General features: G+C 45.2%; 2 protein-coding genes and 2 non-coding genes across 6 annotated transcripts in view; all 4 read right to left on the reverse strand.

Moving 5' to 3' along the window:
• Baz2a (bromodomain adjacent to zinc finger domain 2A) overlaps window positions 1-1,781 on the reverse strand; it is a 39,093-nt gene extending 37,312 nt beyond the window's left edge. For all 3 annotated transcript variants that reach the window (XM_010644655.3, XM_010644656.3, XM_033763709.1), the window contains exon 1: window positions 1,116-1,781. In XM_010644655.3, the coding sequence (XP_010642957.1) occupies window positions 1,116-1,119 (4 nt within the window). In that variant the 5' untranslated portion in view covers window positions 1,120-1,781. The remainder of the gene's footprint in view (window positions 1-1,115) is intronic.
• Window positions 1,782-3,120: 1,339 nt separating this feature from the next.
• On the reverse strand, window positions 3,121-12,318 carry Atp5f1b (ATP synthase F1 subunit beta). The gene is made up of 10 exons (XM_010644653.3): window positions 12,153-12,318; window positions 11,520-11,702; window positions 11,111-11,285; window positions 9,550-9,671; window positions 9,114-9,298; window positions 7,756-7,914; window positions 7,523-7,645; window positions 5,594-5,806; window positions 4,864-5,065; window positions 3,121-3,371 (listed from the first exon to the last, which is right to left on the reverse strand). Exons 1-10 carry the CDS (start codon window positions 12,277-12,279, stop codon window positions 3,271-3,273), a joined length of 1,590 nt encoding a protein of 529 aa, XP_010642955.1. The 5' UTR covers window positions 12,280-12,318; the 3' UTR covers window positions 3,121-3,270.
• LOC117286192 lies at window positions 9,390-9,461 on the reverse strand. The gene has a single exon (XR_004517338.1). It is a non-coding gene; the product is annotated as a small nucleolar RNA SNORD59 (small nucleolar RNA).
• Window positions 11,379-11,453, reverse strand: LOC117286193. The gene has a single exon (XR_004517339.1). It is a non-coding gene; the product is annotated as a small nucleolar RNA SNORD59 (small nucleolar RNA).
• Window positions 12,319-13,602: the final 1,284 nt, after the last annotated feature.

The following is a 13,602-nucleotide window of genomic DNA, read 5'->3' on the forward strand; positions in this document are numbered from 1 at the left end:
CCGAGCAGGCGGCGGCGCCTCCTCCCCCTAGCCCTGGGCCGGTGGAGGGGGAGGTGGCGCTTAAAGGGGCAGGAGCTACCGGGGCGAGGACTTATCGGGGAGGGCTGCCGCCAAGGCTTCGCTGGGGGAGGGGGAATCGGGTGGCGTCTCGGGCCAGAACCAGGAAGGATCCCAGATGGAGGAAGAGAGCAGATCCCAGGAAGAGACGGAAACTTATGTGGCGAAGTGGGCGGCGGGGGTCCGAACGGGAGTACTTGGGAGAGCGGTGCCTGCCCTCCCGGGGCGCAGCGAAGACCTCTGCACAAAGGAGACTGGGAAAGCAGTGGGAGCCAGAAGGACTCCAGGAAGGCCCAGAGCGCTGGGGGATTATGCGTCGCCCCCTACGAGGTGAACAGGTTCCCTGTTTCACCTCCTCCTCAAGGCCGCATCCGCACAACTGTGGAGCTTCTAGAATCAGGAAGCTACAAGGGCACAACCTTCCTGTCCTCTCAAGCTCGGTTTTACCTTGCTCAGTGTCCTCACAGACTAGTGTGGAGGCCCCCCAACAGCCCAACACAGGCTGATGTGGGACCGTGAGAATCGCTTTTATTCATACTTCATAGTTTTGTCCCAACCACCACCACCCTCGCAGCAATCTCGGGCAACAGGAAGCAGCTGCTCATTGCAGCCCCCACCTGGTGGTGGGACGGGGTGGGGGAGGAGAGAAGCAGAGACTAGAAAGGCCCGAGAGAGATTGGGGGCACTACAGGCACCTCGAAGACCCTCCACCACGACCAAAGGTGAGTGCTACTTTTGTGGGGGCAGCAAAGAGTACTATGAAATATTATTGGAATCTCCCCAGCTTGAACAAGGAGGAGCTAGGAGCAGTACTCCTCAGGGGACTGGGAAGCCCTGGCCTAAAGCACAGGCTTAGGCGCTTCCTTAGAGCTGGAGTTTGCCAATGCCAGGATCCCTTGGTTGGCAGCCTCACCAGCTGAGCCCTGTGTCTCCCCCATAGTCCCATTTCCCCTCTCACCCCCCAAAACGAGCAAAGGTTAGGCCCCACCCCTGCTGAGTCAGCCAGGGAGGGAGCTAGGCATCCCTCAGGCCTTCCCCGGGGCTCGCCCCGTACTCACCCATGTCTGGCAGGGCTCCCGGCTGGGACCACCGGTTCCTCACTGTCCTTGGCCCGCTTGACGTGAAGGCTGGTGTTAGATCTCAAAATATTAACTGAAAACTAGCAGGAATCAAAAAGCCGGTGTATGCTTCCTGCGAACCACACAGCCTGAACTGCTGTAGGGTGATGTCCCTGTGTGACAGGCTGGGGAGGGAGGGAGGAGGGAAGGGCGGGGCTTTCTCTGGGTGGAGAGAGGGAGGAGGCAAGGACAGGGCAGACCAGGAGAAATATGGAGGAAGGTTAGAAGTGTGTGTTGACACTTCAGTGTCGTGGTAAAAAAGGGTGGTGAAGGGGGAAGGAAATAAATTGCAGCTAGTGAGAGGGAGAAGGTTCTCGGTAAATGCTGGCTGGAGGACGTCCTGAACGTGCCTAGGGAAGGGGTGGAGGGATGCAAATGACCTTTAGGATTTCATTTCCCAGGTCTGCATCTGGGTGGCTGGAAAATCAAAGCAGGGACGGGTGACCCGTACCCTGAGGCCTTCACCACCTTCTTACCCACTCCAGAGTCAGGACCTGGAGGAAGTGTCCCCACCCCCGTAACTCAGCATTTCCCCAAATTCAAGCTTTTTCTGGGAGCCGACTAGCAGTCTGTCACAAGCAGCTCAGGGGCTCCACCTTCCGTCCAGATCATGACACCAGCGAGACTGGTGCAGAGGACGTCACAGGCAGACGGGAGGAAGCTTAGAGGCCCCTACTCCACCCCTGACGCCTCTTCCAGGGCCCCTCCCCAACCTTTAGCCCCCAGGGGCCTCTGAATGGGGAACTCAACTAGTCTCCGCCTAGCTTTTACCCAATTTGAAGGCCTTAGGGGTGGAGCCTATACATATGCAGGCTCCTCCTCTGGACAAAAGCCTCATCAGGTTTGTAAACAGTCATTAGATGGGGGAACCACCTCCCAGCAAATGGCCTTTTAAAGATTTCAAAATGGTGACATCAGTTTTTGCAGTTCCCAGTGCTACCACGAGAGGGCAGTATGATGGGCCTGGGCCCAGAGAACACCTGGGGCACCAAACCTGACCTTTCACTTCTACCACGAGAGGGCAGTATGATGGGCCTGGGCCCAGAGAACACCTGGGGCACCAAACCTGACCTTTCACTCTTGAGATTTACTGTGCTGAAATGAAAGGAAATGGTCTATTTAGAAGTCTAAGCAGCAACTCAGAAAGTTGCTATCTTCCTGTAAGAGCAAATCTTTCCCAAACTTTCCTAAGGGACCTTAGTAGAGCTGACTAGGCCTTGCTATTTTTTACCCCTGCACTCAATCACAAACATACAAGTCTAGACTTGCTCAAAATGTCAGGAGACAGTGTGGTTAGAACACCCGTGTTAAGGTCTAATCAAGACGTAAAGGGCCTTTTTAACTCACAAAGCATAGCATTCACCATTTCCTAAAATTTAGCTGATTAACCCCTGCCTTGTTTTGGAATGTTACTTCCAAACCAGTAGATACTTTGAGACAGGGTCTGTGTAGTTCAGGCTGACTTCAAACTCCCAATGATCCTCCTGCCGCTCTCTCCTGAGTGCTGGGATTACCAATACATTTTTTCCAATATTGCTCTACCAAAAAAAAAAAAAAAGATCCCTGTATATAAAAATGTGCTATGTGAAGGGGGAAAACCCATTTACTTTTAACAAATGCTATGAATAAGACAAAGCTGAGGGATCCTACTAAGATCACACTACCTCCAGGAAAATCCTCATAAAACTTAGTTTACAAATCTCAAAAGGATGGCTATTTTCTTTTCCTTTTTCTTTTTTTTTGGTACCGGAGATCAAACTCAGGAGCTTGCACTTGCAAGGCAAGTGGTGGAAGCATTGAGCTAAATTCCCAGCCCAGGATGGCTATTTTCTGATGATACCACCCCAAGCATATTTATGCTGCACTTTGTGCTAAAAGTGCATCTTTATGGCCACTCATTGTCAAAAGCTTCAGTGCAGCAGAACCAAGAAAAATAGACAAATGCTTAGGGGTTTACATTTTATTGGAAACCTTAAATACTCTTCAGACACATCTTCATTTGAGGCTCTTGTACGGCCTACACATAAAACTGGTTTCAGGGTTAGCGGCAAAGAGGGCAGCACAGAGGACAAGAACTTATACTGGCAGGAGGCCCTCATGATGCATGCTCTTCCGCCAGTTTATCAGCTTTTGCCACAGCTTCTTCAATGGGTCCCACCATGTAGAAGGCCTGTTCTGGGAGATGGTCATAGTCTCCTGCAAGGAAAACAAATCCAACTAGCAGTGAGTGCAGCATGGTACCAACTTTATATGTGGGTGGAGGCCACCAGACTACAACCAACTCACATCGTCTAAGAAATCTCTTGACCGTCCCTCAAGTCAAATTCAAATAAAAAAAAAAAAAAGATACAATATACTATGGCTTAAAAGCATATGATTTATGCCAGACATTGTGGTGCATGCCTGTAATCCTAGCACTCAGGAGGCTGAGGCAGGAGGATCGCTGTGAGTTCAAAACCAGCCTAGACTACACAGTGAGTTCCAGGACAATCTCAACTACATAGTGAGACCCTTTCTCAAAACAAACAAAAGCACATAATTTAGAACCAGGTATAGTAGCACACACCTGTAACATTAGCACACGTGAGGCTGAGGCAGGAAGATCGATGGCCACAAGTTTAAGGCCAGCCTGGGCTACATAGTGAGTTCAAGGCCAGTCTGAACTATATAAGAAGATCCTGTCTCAAAAACAAAACGTGATTTGAAACTATATAAATGAGAGCAAAAAAACTTTTTTTGAGACAGGGTCTCACTTATGTAGCCTAAACTGGCCTGCAATTTAAGATCCTCCTGCTTCAACCTCCTGTCTGCTGTACTACAATGGCCTGCATATTACAACACATTCTTTTTCTCTTCCTTGGCTATGTGATATTGGGAAGAGTTTATTTTTAACTCTTCTGAACTCGTTTCCTCAATTGTAAAACAGAATAATAATGCTTTTCCTGTACTGTTGTAATTTGCTCAGAGGAGTAGCTAGAATTGAAACCATTAAGTGTTGGGATTACACATAAAAGGACGCTAGAGAGCTACTTGGGAGCCCAATCCTGAAGGATCACAAGTTCAAGGCTAGCTTAAATGAGACCCTATCTCAAAAGTACAGAAAGGCCTGGGATGTAGCTCAATGCTAAAGTATTTCCCTAGCAAGTACAAAATCTTGAGTTCAATTCTCAGTTCTGAAAAAAAATTTTTTTTTTACTAAAGCAAAAGTTAATAACTGAAATGAAGGGGTGGGGAGAGACAGCATGTTGCTTAGCATGTTCTATTCCCTGGGTTCAAACTCAAAATTATCAGGAAAATAAGGAGGGAGGGATGACGAAGCTAGATATTCAAGTAATGTCACACTCAGAAAAATGTACTTTCAATAAAATTGGTGAGAAATATTAAAAAGAGTAAAAACAAAAGAAAAAAAAGAGTAAAAGCCAGACATGATACTGTACACCTTAATCTCAGTACTCTTGGAAGCTGAGGCAAGGGGATCAAAGCTCAATCCCAGCCTAGGCAACAGCAAGACCTTGTCTCAAAAAACAAAGAGTTGGGAATGTAGCTCAGTGCAAAGACTGTGGGATTCCATTCTCACTATTTGAACAAAAAAATTAGCAGACTATAGTTTCTGTTGCAGTAGCCACATAACAAACAAGATTTCAGTTTTTCTATCATTTTATGTTCAGCTTTATATTCAAAATCTCACCTGCCAAAATCTGCTGGAATCCTTTGATGGTCTCCTTCAGGGGTACCAACTTCCCCATATGCCCTGTGAAGACCTCAGCAACCTGGAATGGCTGAGACAAGAAACGCTGTATTTTCCGTGCCCGGGATACAGTCAACTTGTCCTCTTCAGAAAGTTCATCCATACCCAAGATGGCAATGATGTCCTGGAGGGATTTGTAGTCCTATGAGAAAACAAAGTAAAAGGTACCTAAGTGTTCACATTCCTTCAGTTTAGACAAAAATTTGCTGAAACAAGTCAATAGGGGGCAAGTTACATTCTGGGGATAGTGAATACCAACAGCCAAGATCAGTGTCTTGTTCTACCCATTCCCTCAAGTGCTATTCAAAAAAAACTGAATTCCAAGCCAGGCATGGTGGTGCATGCTTGTAATCCCAGCACTCGGGAGGCTGAGGCAGGAGATCATTGTGAGTTCGAGACCAATCTGGGCTACACAGTGAGTTCCGGGTCAGTCTTCACCTACACAGTGAGACCCTGTCTCAAAAAAACAAACAAACAAACAAACAAACAAACAAAACCACCCTGAATTCCAAAGTCCAACTACAAATTCAAAAGACTGTTAGCACTATCAATTGGCAGTCTCAATTTTCTTTGCTCCAAAGCAAATCACAAGTGACTGAATCCTGATATAATCTTCAAATTCCTTCCTTCTAACTTTATGGCTACTGATCCCACACAGCAATATACTCACCTGAAGGATCTTTTGTACCCCACGGGCGACATCGTAATGCTCACTGCCGACAATGTTAGGATCCATGATTCTAGAGGTGGAGTCCAGAGGATCCACAGCTGGATAGATACCCAGCTCAGCAATAGCACGGGACAACACAGTGGTGGCATCCAAATGGGCAAACGTAGTGGCAGGGGCAGGGTCAGTCAAATCATCAGCAGGCACATAGATAGCCTAAAGTGAGTCAAGAACCCATCAAATGCAGCAGAAATCGAAGTATTCTTTGAAATTATTCCCTTTCCTGACTTCTTTTGTAACTCTACCTTCTTAGCATTAAAAGTTCATCTCACCAAGTGTGGTGGCGCACGACTGTAATCCCAGTACTCGGGAGACTAAGGCAGGAGGATCACTTCGAGTTCAAGGCCAGCCTGTGCTACATAGTGAGACTGTCTAAAAAAAAAAAGTTCTCCCCAAACTGGGTGCAATGGTGCACACCTGTAATCACAGCACCCTGGAAAGCTAAAGCAGTAAGAATTAAGTTTGAGCTCCACCTAGGCAATTTAGAGTCCCTGTCTCTAAAAAAAAAAGTTCATCTCCCAAGAGGTTATCACCCCTAATATCTACTGAATGAACCCATAAATTATTTGATCCGAGTCATGATGGAAGAATTTTCATTGTCATTATTTTTGTTCTTCATTCTACACTTTAACTATGGTAATGACCAACTTTTAGAGTTAAAAACAAGAACAATCTAGGTGTGGTGGTATGCTGCAATCCCAGGATTTCACAAGCTAAGGCAGGAGGACTACAGATTCAAACAGCTTGACTAACTTAGCTAGGCTTTGTCTCAATTAAAAAAATAAAATGCTGGGACAGTATTCCCTGAGTTCAATCCCTAGTACACAACAAATCAAACAATAAACAATTTTCCTATACCTATTCACTAGTTCACTAAAGGGGTTGGTGCGGTGATTTAGCTCAGTGGCACAGTGCCTGACTCCCAAGTGCAGGTCTTGAATTCCATCCCCAGCACTTTACCATAGAAGGCGGGGGTTGTACCTTAATGGTAGAGCAGGTACTTAGCATGCATGAAGCCCATGACAAAAAAAAGAAAAAAATGAATCGTGAAAGTTACAATTTAGCCACATTTTAAGCCTATATATGTATTTTTTCTGCCCAAAAATGTATACACATTTAAGAGGGGAAAAAAACGTATACACATTTCAGGAAAACAAAGACTTGTATAAGGTGCACATCCTCCCAATTTAACACCTGCAGGCATTTACCTATGGGGGACCTTAAATGTTGTTTATCACAGAAAACTCACTATATTGCTGCCTAAGAGTAAGAAATTGAAAATGCATGTGCAGTAATCTCAGTAGACACTCTCTAACCAAGGTTACCCAAGTACCTCTTATAATCGTAGAGACAAAAGATAACTTGTATTAACTTATATCTCAAATTTTTTTGTGGTACCAGAGATTGAACTTGGGACCTTGTGTTTGTGAGGCAGGTGGAGGAACCACTGAGCTAAATCCCCAGCCCTCCATAAATTTAGTATTAGAATATTTATACAAGTTATTCCTTTTCATGAAGTATGTATCCATTATTTTTTGGATTCTGTATATACACATATATACCATCTATATACATTTGAAATCTTGTAGTACATTATTATTATTATTGTTTTTTCGAGACAGTGTCTCACAATGTAGTTGAGACTGATCTGGAACTCGCCATGTAGCCCAGGCTGGTCCCCAACTCACAGTGATCCTCCCTGCCTCAGGCTCCCAAGTGCTGGGATTAGAGGTGTGCTATCTGGTCTGGCTCAGTTACTTTAGATGACCCCACTACCTTGCAAAAGCCCTTTCTGAGATGTAAATAATGTGATTTTATCTCTCTGTTCCTGTCTTCAGGCAACTTAAACTTGCATCCACTTGTTTTCCTTACCTGTACAGAGGTGATTGATCCTTTCTTGGTGGTGGTGATTCTTTCCTGCATAGTACCCATGTCAGTGGCCAGGGTAGGCTGATAACCTACAGCAGAAGGTATTCTGCCCAGTAAGGCAGATACCTAAAAGAAAGAGTATGACAAAGGTCTTAAGTGTCTACATCTTTGGCCTACTTTGCACAACTCCACAGAAAGATCTGATTAACCTGCTCCTCTCAAGATTTCCCTCTTACCTCTGAACCAGCCTGGGTGAAGCGAAAGATGTTATCAATGAACAGCAGTACATCTTGACCTTCTTGGTCTCTAAAGTACTCAGCCACAGTCAGTCCAGTCAGGGCTACCCGGGCACGAGCACCAGGTGGTTCATTCATTTGACCATACACCAGCGCTACCTGTAGTAATCATATCGTATCAGAAAACCTCACAAAAGAGGATGGAAGCCACATACCCTAAATCCCCAGTTAGAAAGAAACCACCACAGGCTCTCATTCTCAGAAGTAATCAATGTTTCTGTCTATAATATGCAGGGCTGGGGATGTAGAGCTCAGTGGGAGAGCACTTGCCTAGCATGCACAAGGCCTTGAGTTCCAATGTCTTAGCAATATATTTCTCCTAACAAAAACCCACGGGCCAGGGATTTAGCTCAGTTGCACCACACATGCCTCACAAGTGCAAGGTCCTGAGTTCGATCCCAGGTACAAAAAAAAGTGTAAAAAACCTATTAAGTATTCTGTTCAAAACAGCATACATTAATTCCTTATATTTCTAAGATATAACTCCTAAAGTAGAACAGAAGGTAAAGACACAAAATATAGATATCTAAGACATAGGTATCTGAGACATAGCCAATACCAGTAAAACCCTTCTCCAAAATTAGCTTTCAAAGGCCAGGGATTTAGCTCAGTGGCACTGTGCCTCACAAGCACAAGGTCCTGAGTTTGATCCCCAGTACCAAATTAGCTTGCAAACAACAGGACTATCTACCAATCTACCAACGCTGAGGGAATCAATCAGTGGCAGTATTGGCCTATCAGGCAAGACCTGGGTTCAATCCCAGCACAGCAAAAAAACAAAAAACAAACAACCAAAACCCAGAAGGGATTTAACTCAGTGGTTCCACCACCTGCCTTGCAAGCGTAAGGTCCCAAGTTCGATCCCTGGTACCAAAAATAAATAATAAAGTAAAGAAGTATTTTTCTTTTCTTTTTTTTTTTTTTTTTTTTTTTTTTGAGACAGGGTCTCACTACATAGTTGAGACTGACCTGGAACTCACTATGTAGCCCACGCTGCTTTCAAACTCACAGCGAACCTCCTGCCTCAGCCTCCCAAGTGCTGGGATTACAGGCGTGCGCCACCACGCCCAGCCTAGAAGTATTTTTAAAAAAACAAAGAACCAAAAAACAAATGAACAAACCCCTAAAATTGTAATCTAACATCTAAGAGTAAAGATAATGTGCACTAAAGGAGAAAAAAAACACTAACAAGAATTTCTTTGTAGGACACTCAAATGAAGAAACAGACAGTTTCAACTGCCGTGGTTTTTCCTACCATAATTATTTTGTGAAAATCGGTCAGCTCAGTGGTTCATTACCTTTGAGGTAGCATCTTTTAAGTTGATTACACCAGATTCAATCATTTCATGGTATAAATCATTGCCCTCACGGGTCCTCTCACCAACACCAGCAAACACAGAGTAACCACCATGGGCTTTGGCAACATTGTTGATTAGCTCCATGATCAATACTGTCTTTCCAACTCCAGCACCTCCAAAGAGCCCTAGGAAGGATCAAGAAAAAACACTGAGGAGCTCCACATTCCCATATTAAGCAAACTTCAAAATACTATTATTGCTTCTTTCCATCTTTTCCCTTCTCAGGAATGGCATCTGGCTTCACCAAACTCAGAAGAACGAAAGTCAGAAGCTGCTCATCAGCGAAGGATAGGTATCAAATACCCACCTACATCACAGTATATTTTTGTTCTCTCCCATATTAGGTTTCGAAAATATGTACCCAACACTAACATACCGATTTTGCCACCTTTGGCATAGGGAGCTAGCAGATCCACAACCTTGATCCCAGTCACCAGAATTTCCTGCTCAACACTCATCTCCATGAACTCAGGAGCCTCAGCATGAATAGGAGCAAATCTGTAAAGAAGAGAAAAGGGAATCAGTATTTACCTTGTTGAAAGCAAATGAAAGGTTGGGGATTTCAGCTCATTGGTGCTATGCCTGCCTGGCAAGTGCAAGGTCCTGAGTTCAATCCCAGGCACCAAAGGGGGGAAAAAAAAGAAAATCAATGAATATAGTCTTAAATAACTATCAGTTTTTAGGACCAATACTGAGAATCCAGTTTACATTAGCATTTACCTTAACTTTCTGCAATAGACTTCATTACCTCAGAAACCAATACTGTTCCCTTAGAGCTTTAAAAACCTTAGAGAAGTTTTTTCTTTTACTGAGCCCTAATCTAATAACATTCTTACACACACTAATAGGAAAAAAAAAACACCTTAAAGTTTTAGAGAATCATCAACCCAAACCATACACCTAAGCCTCTTAAAATAATCAACTGGGATCCTAAAAAGAATCAGGTTTTTAACAATAGACCCTCTGGGCTGGACATGGTGGCACACTCCAGAGGCTGAGGCAGGAAGATCACTGAGTTCAAGGCCAGCCTGGACTACCTAGTAAGACCCTGTCTCAAAATACCAAACCAAACCAAAAGCACATGCCCCCGACAAATACCCCAGAACTTCTGCATCCTTAATTTCTTCAGAAAAAAATGCAATGTGTGATTTCAACAATTTAGATTAACATGTTAAATACTACCTGTAGGGAAATTGTACTTTATTAGTTATCAATCACCCTAATATGTCTAATGGCAGTAAAAAGTAGTTCCTGCCCAGCACAGCAGCAAATTCCTGTAATTGCTGATACTCGGGAGGCTGAGGCGGGAGGATGAAAAGTTCAAATACAGCCGGGAATTTAGCTCAGTGGTTTGGTGGCCTGCCTTGCAAGGGCAAAGACCCGAGTTCAATCCCTGGTACCAAAAAAATAAAAAAAAGAAAAAGAAATTTGGTTTTTAGCTCAGCGGTTCGGTGGCTTGCCTCACAAGCGCAAGGACCTGAGTTCAATGCCTGGTACCAAAAAGAAAAAATAAAATAAAATAAAATAAAACTTTCCTCTTTCAGGCTGGGGATTTGGCTCAGTGGTTCCAGTGCCTGCCTTGCAAGCACAAGGACCCGAGTTCAATCCCCAGTACAAAAAAAAAAAAAAAAAAGTTCAAATACAGTTCAAACTTGTTGAGCCCCAGTCTCAAAAATTAAAAAGGGCTGGGCTAGGGATTTAGCTCAGTGGTTCCAGTGTCTGCTTCACAAAAGCAAGGACCCGAGTTTGATCCCTGGTACCAAAGAAAATTAATAAAAAATTTTTAAAAAATAAAATAAAAAGGGCTATGATGTAGTTCATTGATAGAGGGTGTGTCTAGCATGTGTGTGCAAGCCCCTAGATGAATCCCCAGTACCACAGAAAAAACCAGATAAATGGGGTGGGCAGTTCCATTGTGAACAAATGCACAGACTTACTGTTTGGTTTTGATAGGCCCTCTCTCATCAATAGGTTCTCCAATGACATTCATGATTCTGCCCAAGGTCTCAGGACCAACAGGAATTTTGATTGGTGCACCAGAATCCAAGACTTTCTGGCCTCTGACCAGGCCTTCTGTACCATCCATAGCAATGGTTCTTACTGTGCTCTCACCTGTCAGAGGCATTGGGAGGATTCAGGTAAGGGCAAGTTGGTTATCATTTAATGAAGTGTAACTAGTATGACAGACCCATGTCAACCAAGACTCCTCCTCAGTATCTAAATATGGCTTCAGCAAATTCAGAAGAACGAAAGTCATATTGATAAAATCATCACAGAAGGGACAGCCTGTTTTTCAGACATTTGGGCTAAATAACATCTTTACTATTAACTAAAAACTCTACTTACCCAAATGCTGAGCCACCTCCAAAACCAGTCGGGTCTCCCTGCCTTGTACTTCCAAGGCATTTAGGATGGGTGGTAATCCTTCGTCAAACTGGACATCCACCACCGCACCGATGACTGCCACGATGCGCCCGGTTGCAGCCCCAGACTTGGGCGACGGAGAGGTCTGCGCCGCATAGTCTCTGGCTAACAGACAAAAAGATATCGTATGGTACTAGGGTCAGGGCGGCTAAAGGTCAAAGCAAGCCCGACTTAACCCACAAAGAGGGACGAATTCCGCCTAGGCTAGGCCTCCTTCTGCTGGAACGGAAGGCGTGTCCAGCAGGAGGGCCAAGCAGCAATCGAAAACACGCCTGCAAAGTCTTCCCATCCTGCTCCAAAGCCCATTCATTATTCGTGGCAATACCGCCATGTCACGGGAAGGTGAACGCACCTTCCCGCACTTCGTCCCATAGTCTTCAAAATGAGGCAGTACTAGATCACAGAAAGCTTCCACCCGCGATCAAATCTTGTCCTGCGGCCGTTAGAGGGCAGGCTTCTAGCACTACAAATGTACCCTTAGGCCCAAGGCACAATTCGCCCGTGGCTCAAGGTCATGAAAAGACAGGAACCTGGCTCTCAAGGGAAAGCACTCACCGGGCTGGGCCGCTGCTGGGGCGACCCTCAGTAAAAGCTGAGCTTGGGGTAGCGAAGCCGAAGAGGTGAGTCCCCGCAAGGCCCCGGAGGCCGACGCAGCAGCGACACGACCCACAAGACTCAACATGGCGGAGTCCGGGTGGAGACTGAGGGAGACAGCAGTTTGCTCTGGCTGCTCCTCAGCGGCTGGGGCGTTACCTGCTCTGCTATAGCAACACCTATTGGGTAAACTTGCTGCTCGTCATTCTCAGCGCTACATCTGTAGGGTAATATACTTCCATCCTCTGAACCATTGGTCAAAACTGGTGCTAATCTCAAATTCCTTTTTTCATTGGAGAGGCAGCACCCTGAGCCTCGAAACCTAATAGGACCAGGGCAAAGTCAGTACTCTGCGGAACTACGTTTAGTAAAGGGGCCGAGTTCCTGTTGGAAGAAGGAGTGAAACACGAGGGGTTTTTTTCCTGTCCTTGGATTCTCACCTTAGGTAGGGCCTTGAGCTAGTTAACAGCCACCTAGGCGGGGTTACCGAAATTGTGTCATGAAGCACCACCGAGGGTGACGGTGAAGCTATCTTCTCTAGAGTCAAAACACGGTTTTTTTCATAGAAGTGAGATCGGAAGCTCCCTAGCTGCTCAGCGGGTCAGAGACCCAGAGAGAATCTTTACCACTTACATCTGTACCATGAAAGAAATTAACCAGTTGACCGCGCCCCCCCACCCTCCCCTCCCGGGTACCGAAGATCGAACTCAAGACAGCACTTGCGAGGCTGGCGCAGCGTTACTGATTTAAATCCCCGGCCACTAACCAGCTCTTTGAACAGTGCATGGTGGCGCACACCCGTTATCCCAGCACTTGGGAGACGGAGACACGAGAATCGCGTGAGTTCGAGGCCAGCCTGAACTGCGTATCAAGACTTTGTTTAAAAAAAAAAAAAAAAAGAGGAAAGAGGGTCGTGGATTTAGCTCAGTGGTACCGTCGCCTGCCTTGCAAGCCTAAGGTCCTAAGTGCGATCTGCGGTACAAAATATGTAATATAATATTAAGAAAAAGAAAAAAAAAACAAACCAATTATTTTTTTGTGTTTTGGTACCAGGGATCGAACTCGGGTCTTTGTGCTTGCAAGGCAGCGGTGGAACCACTGAGCTAAATCCCCAGCCCTGAACCAATTTTTTAACACGTTTGCTAAGCGTTGAGTAGACAAATAAAAAAGAGCCGGGGGTGGTGGCACACGCCTGTAATCCCACCACTTGGGAGGCTGAGGCAGGAGGAGAGCTGATTTCGAGGCAGGCCTAGGATATACATAATGAGTTCAAGGCCAGCCAAACCCTGTCTTAAATAAAAAGTACAAACAGTTATTATATATTCATGGTACATATAAATAACATTCGAGAGGAACTAGTACATACATTGTTCTTTTCTTTGTACTGGTAGTCACACACACACACACACAC

This window comes from Fukomys damarensis, unplaced genomic scaffold (assembly GCF_012274545.1).
Source record: "Fukomys damarensis isolate Sample0158 unplaced genomic scaffold, DMR_v1.0_HiC HiC_scaffold_15, whole genome shotgun sequence".
Classification (NCBI taxonomy): domain Eukaryota; kingdom Metazoa; phylum Chordata; class Mammalia; order Rodentia; family Bathyergidae; genus Fukomys; species Fukomys damarensis.

Excerpts from the sequence above, each read along its gene's own strand:
- Atp5f1b (XM_010644653.3), bottom strand. The coding sequence starts at position 12,279 with ATGTTGAGTCTTGTGGGTCGTGTCGCTGCTGCGTCGGCCTCCGGGGCC. Across the intron at positions 11,703-12,152 it reads CCCAGCAGCGGCCCAGCCCG|CCAGAGACTATGCGGCGCAG; the intron begins GTGAGTGCTTTC and ends TTTGTCTGTTAG. Across the intron at positions 5,066-5,593 it reads GGGTACAAAAGATCCTTCAG|GACTACAAATCCCTCCAGGA; the intron begins GTGAGTATATTG and ends GTTTTCTCATAG.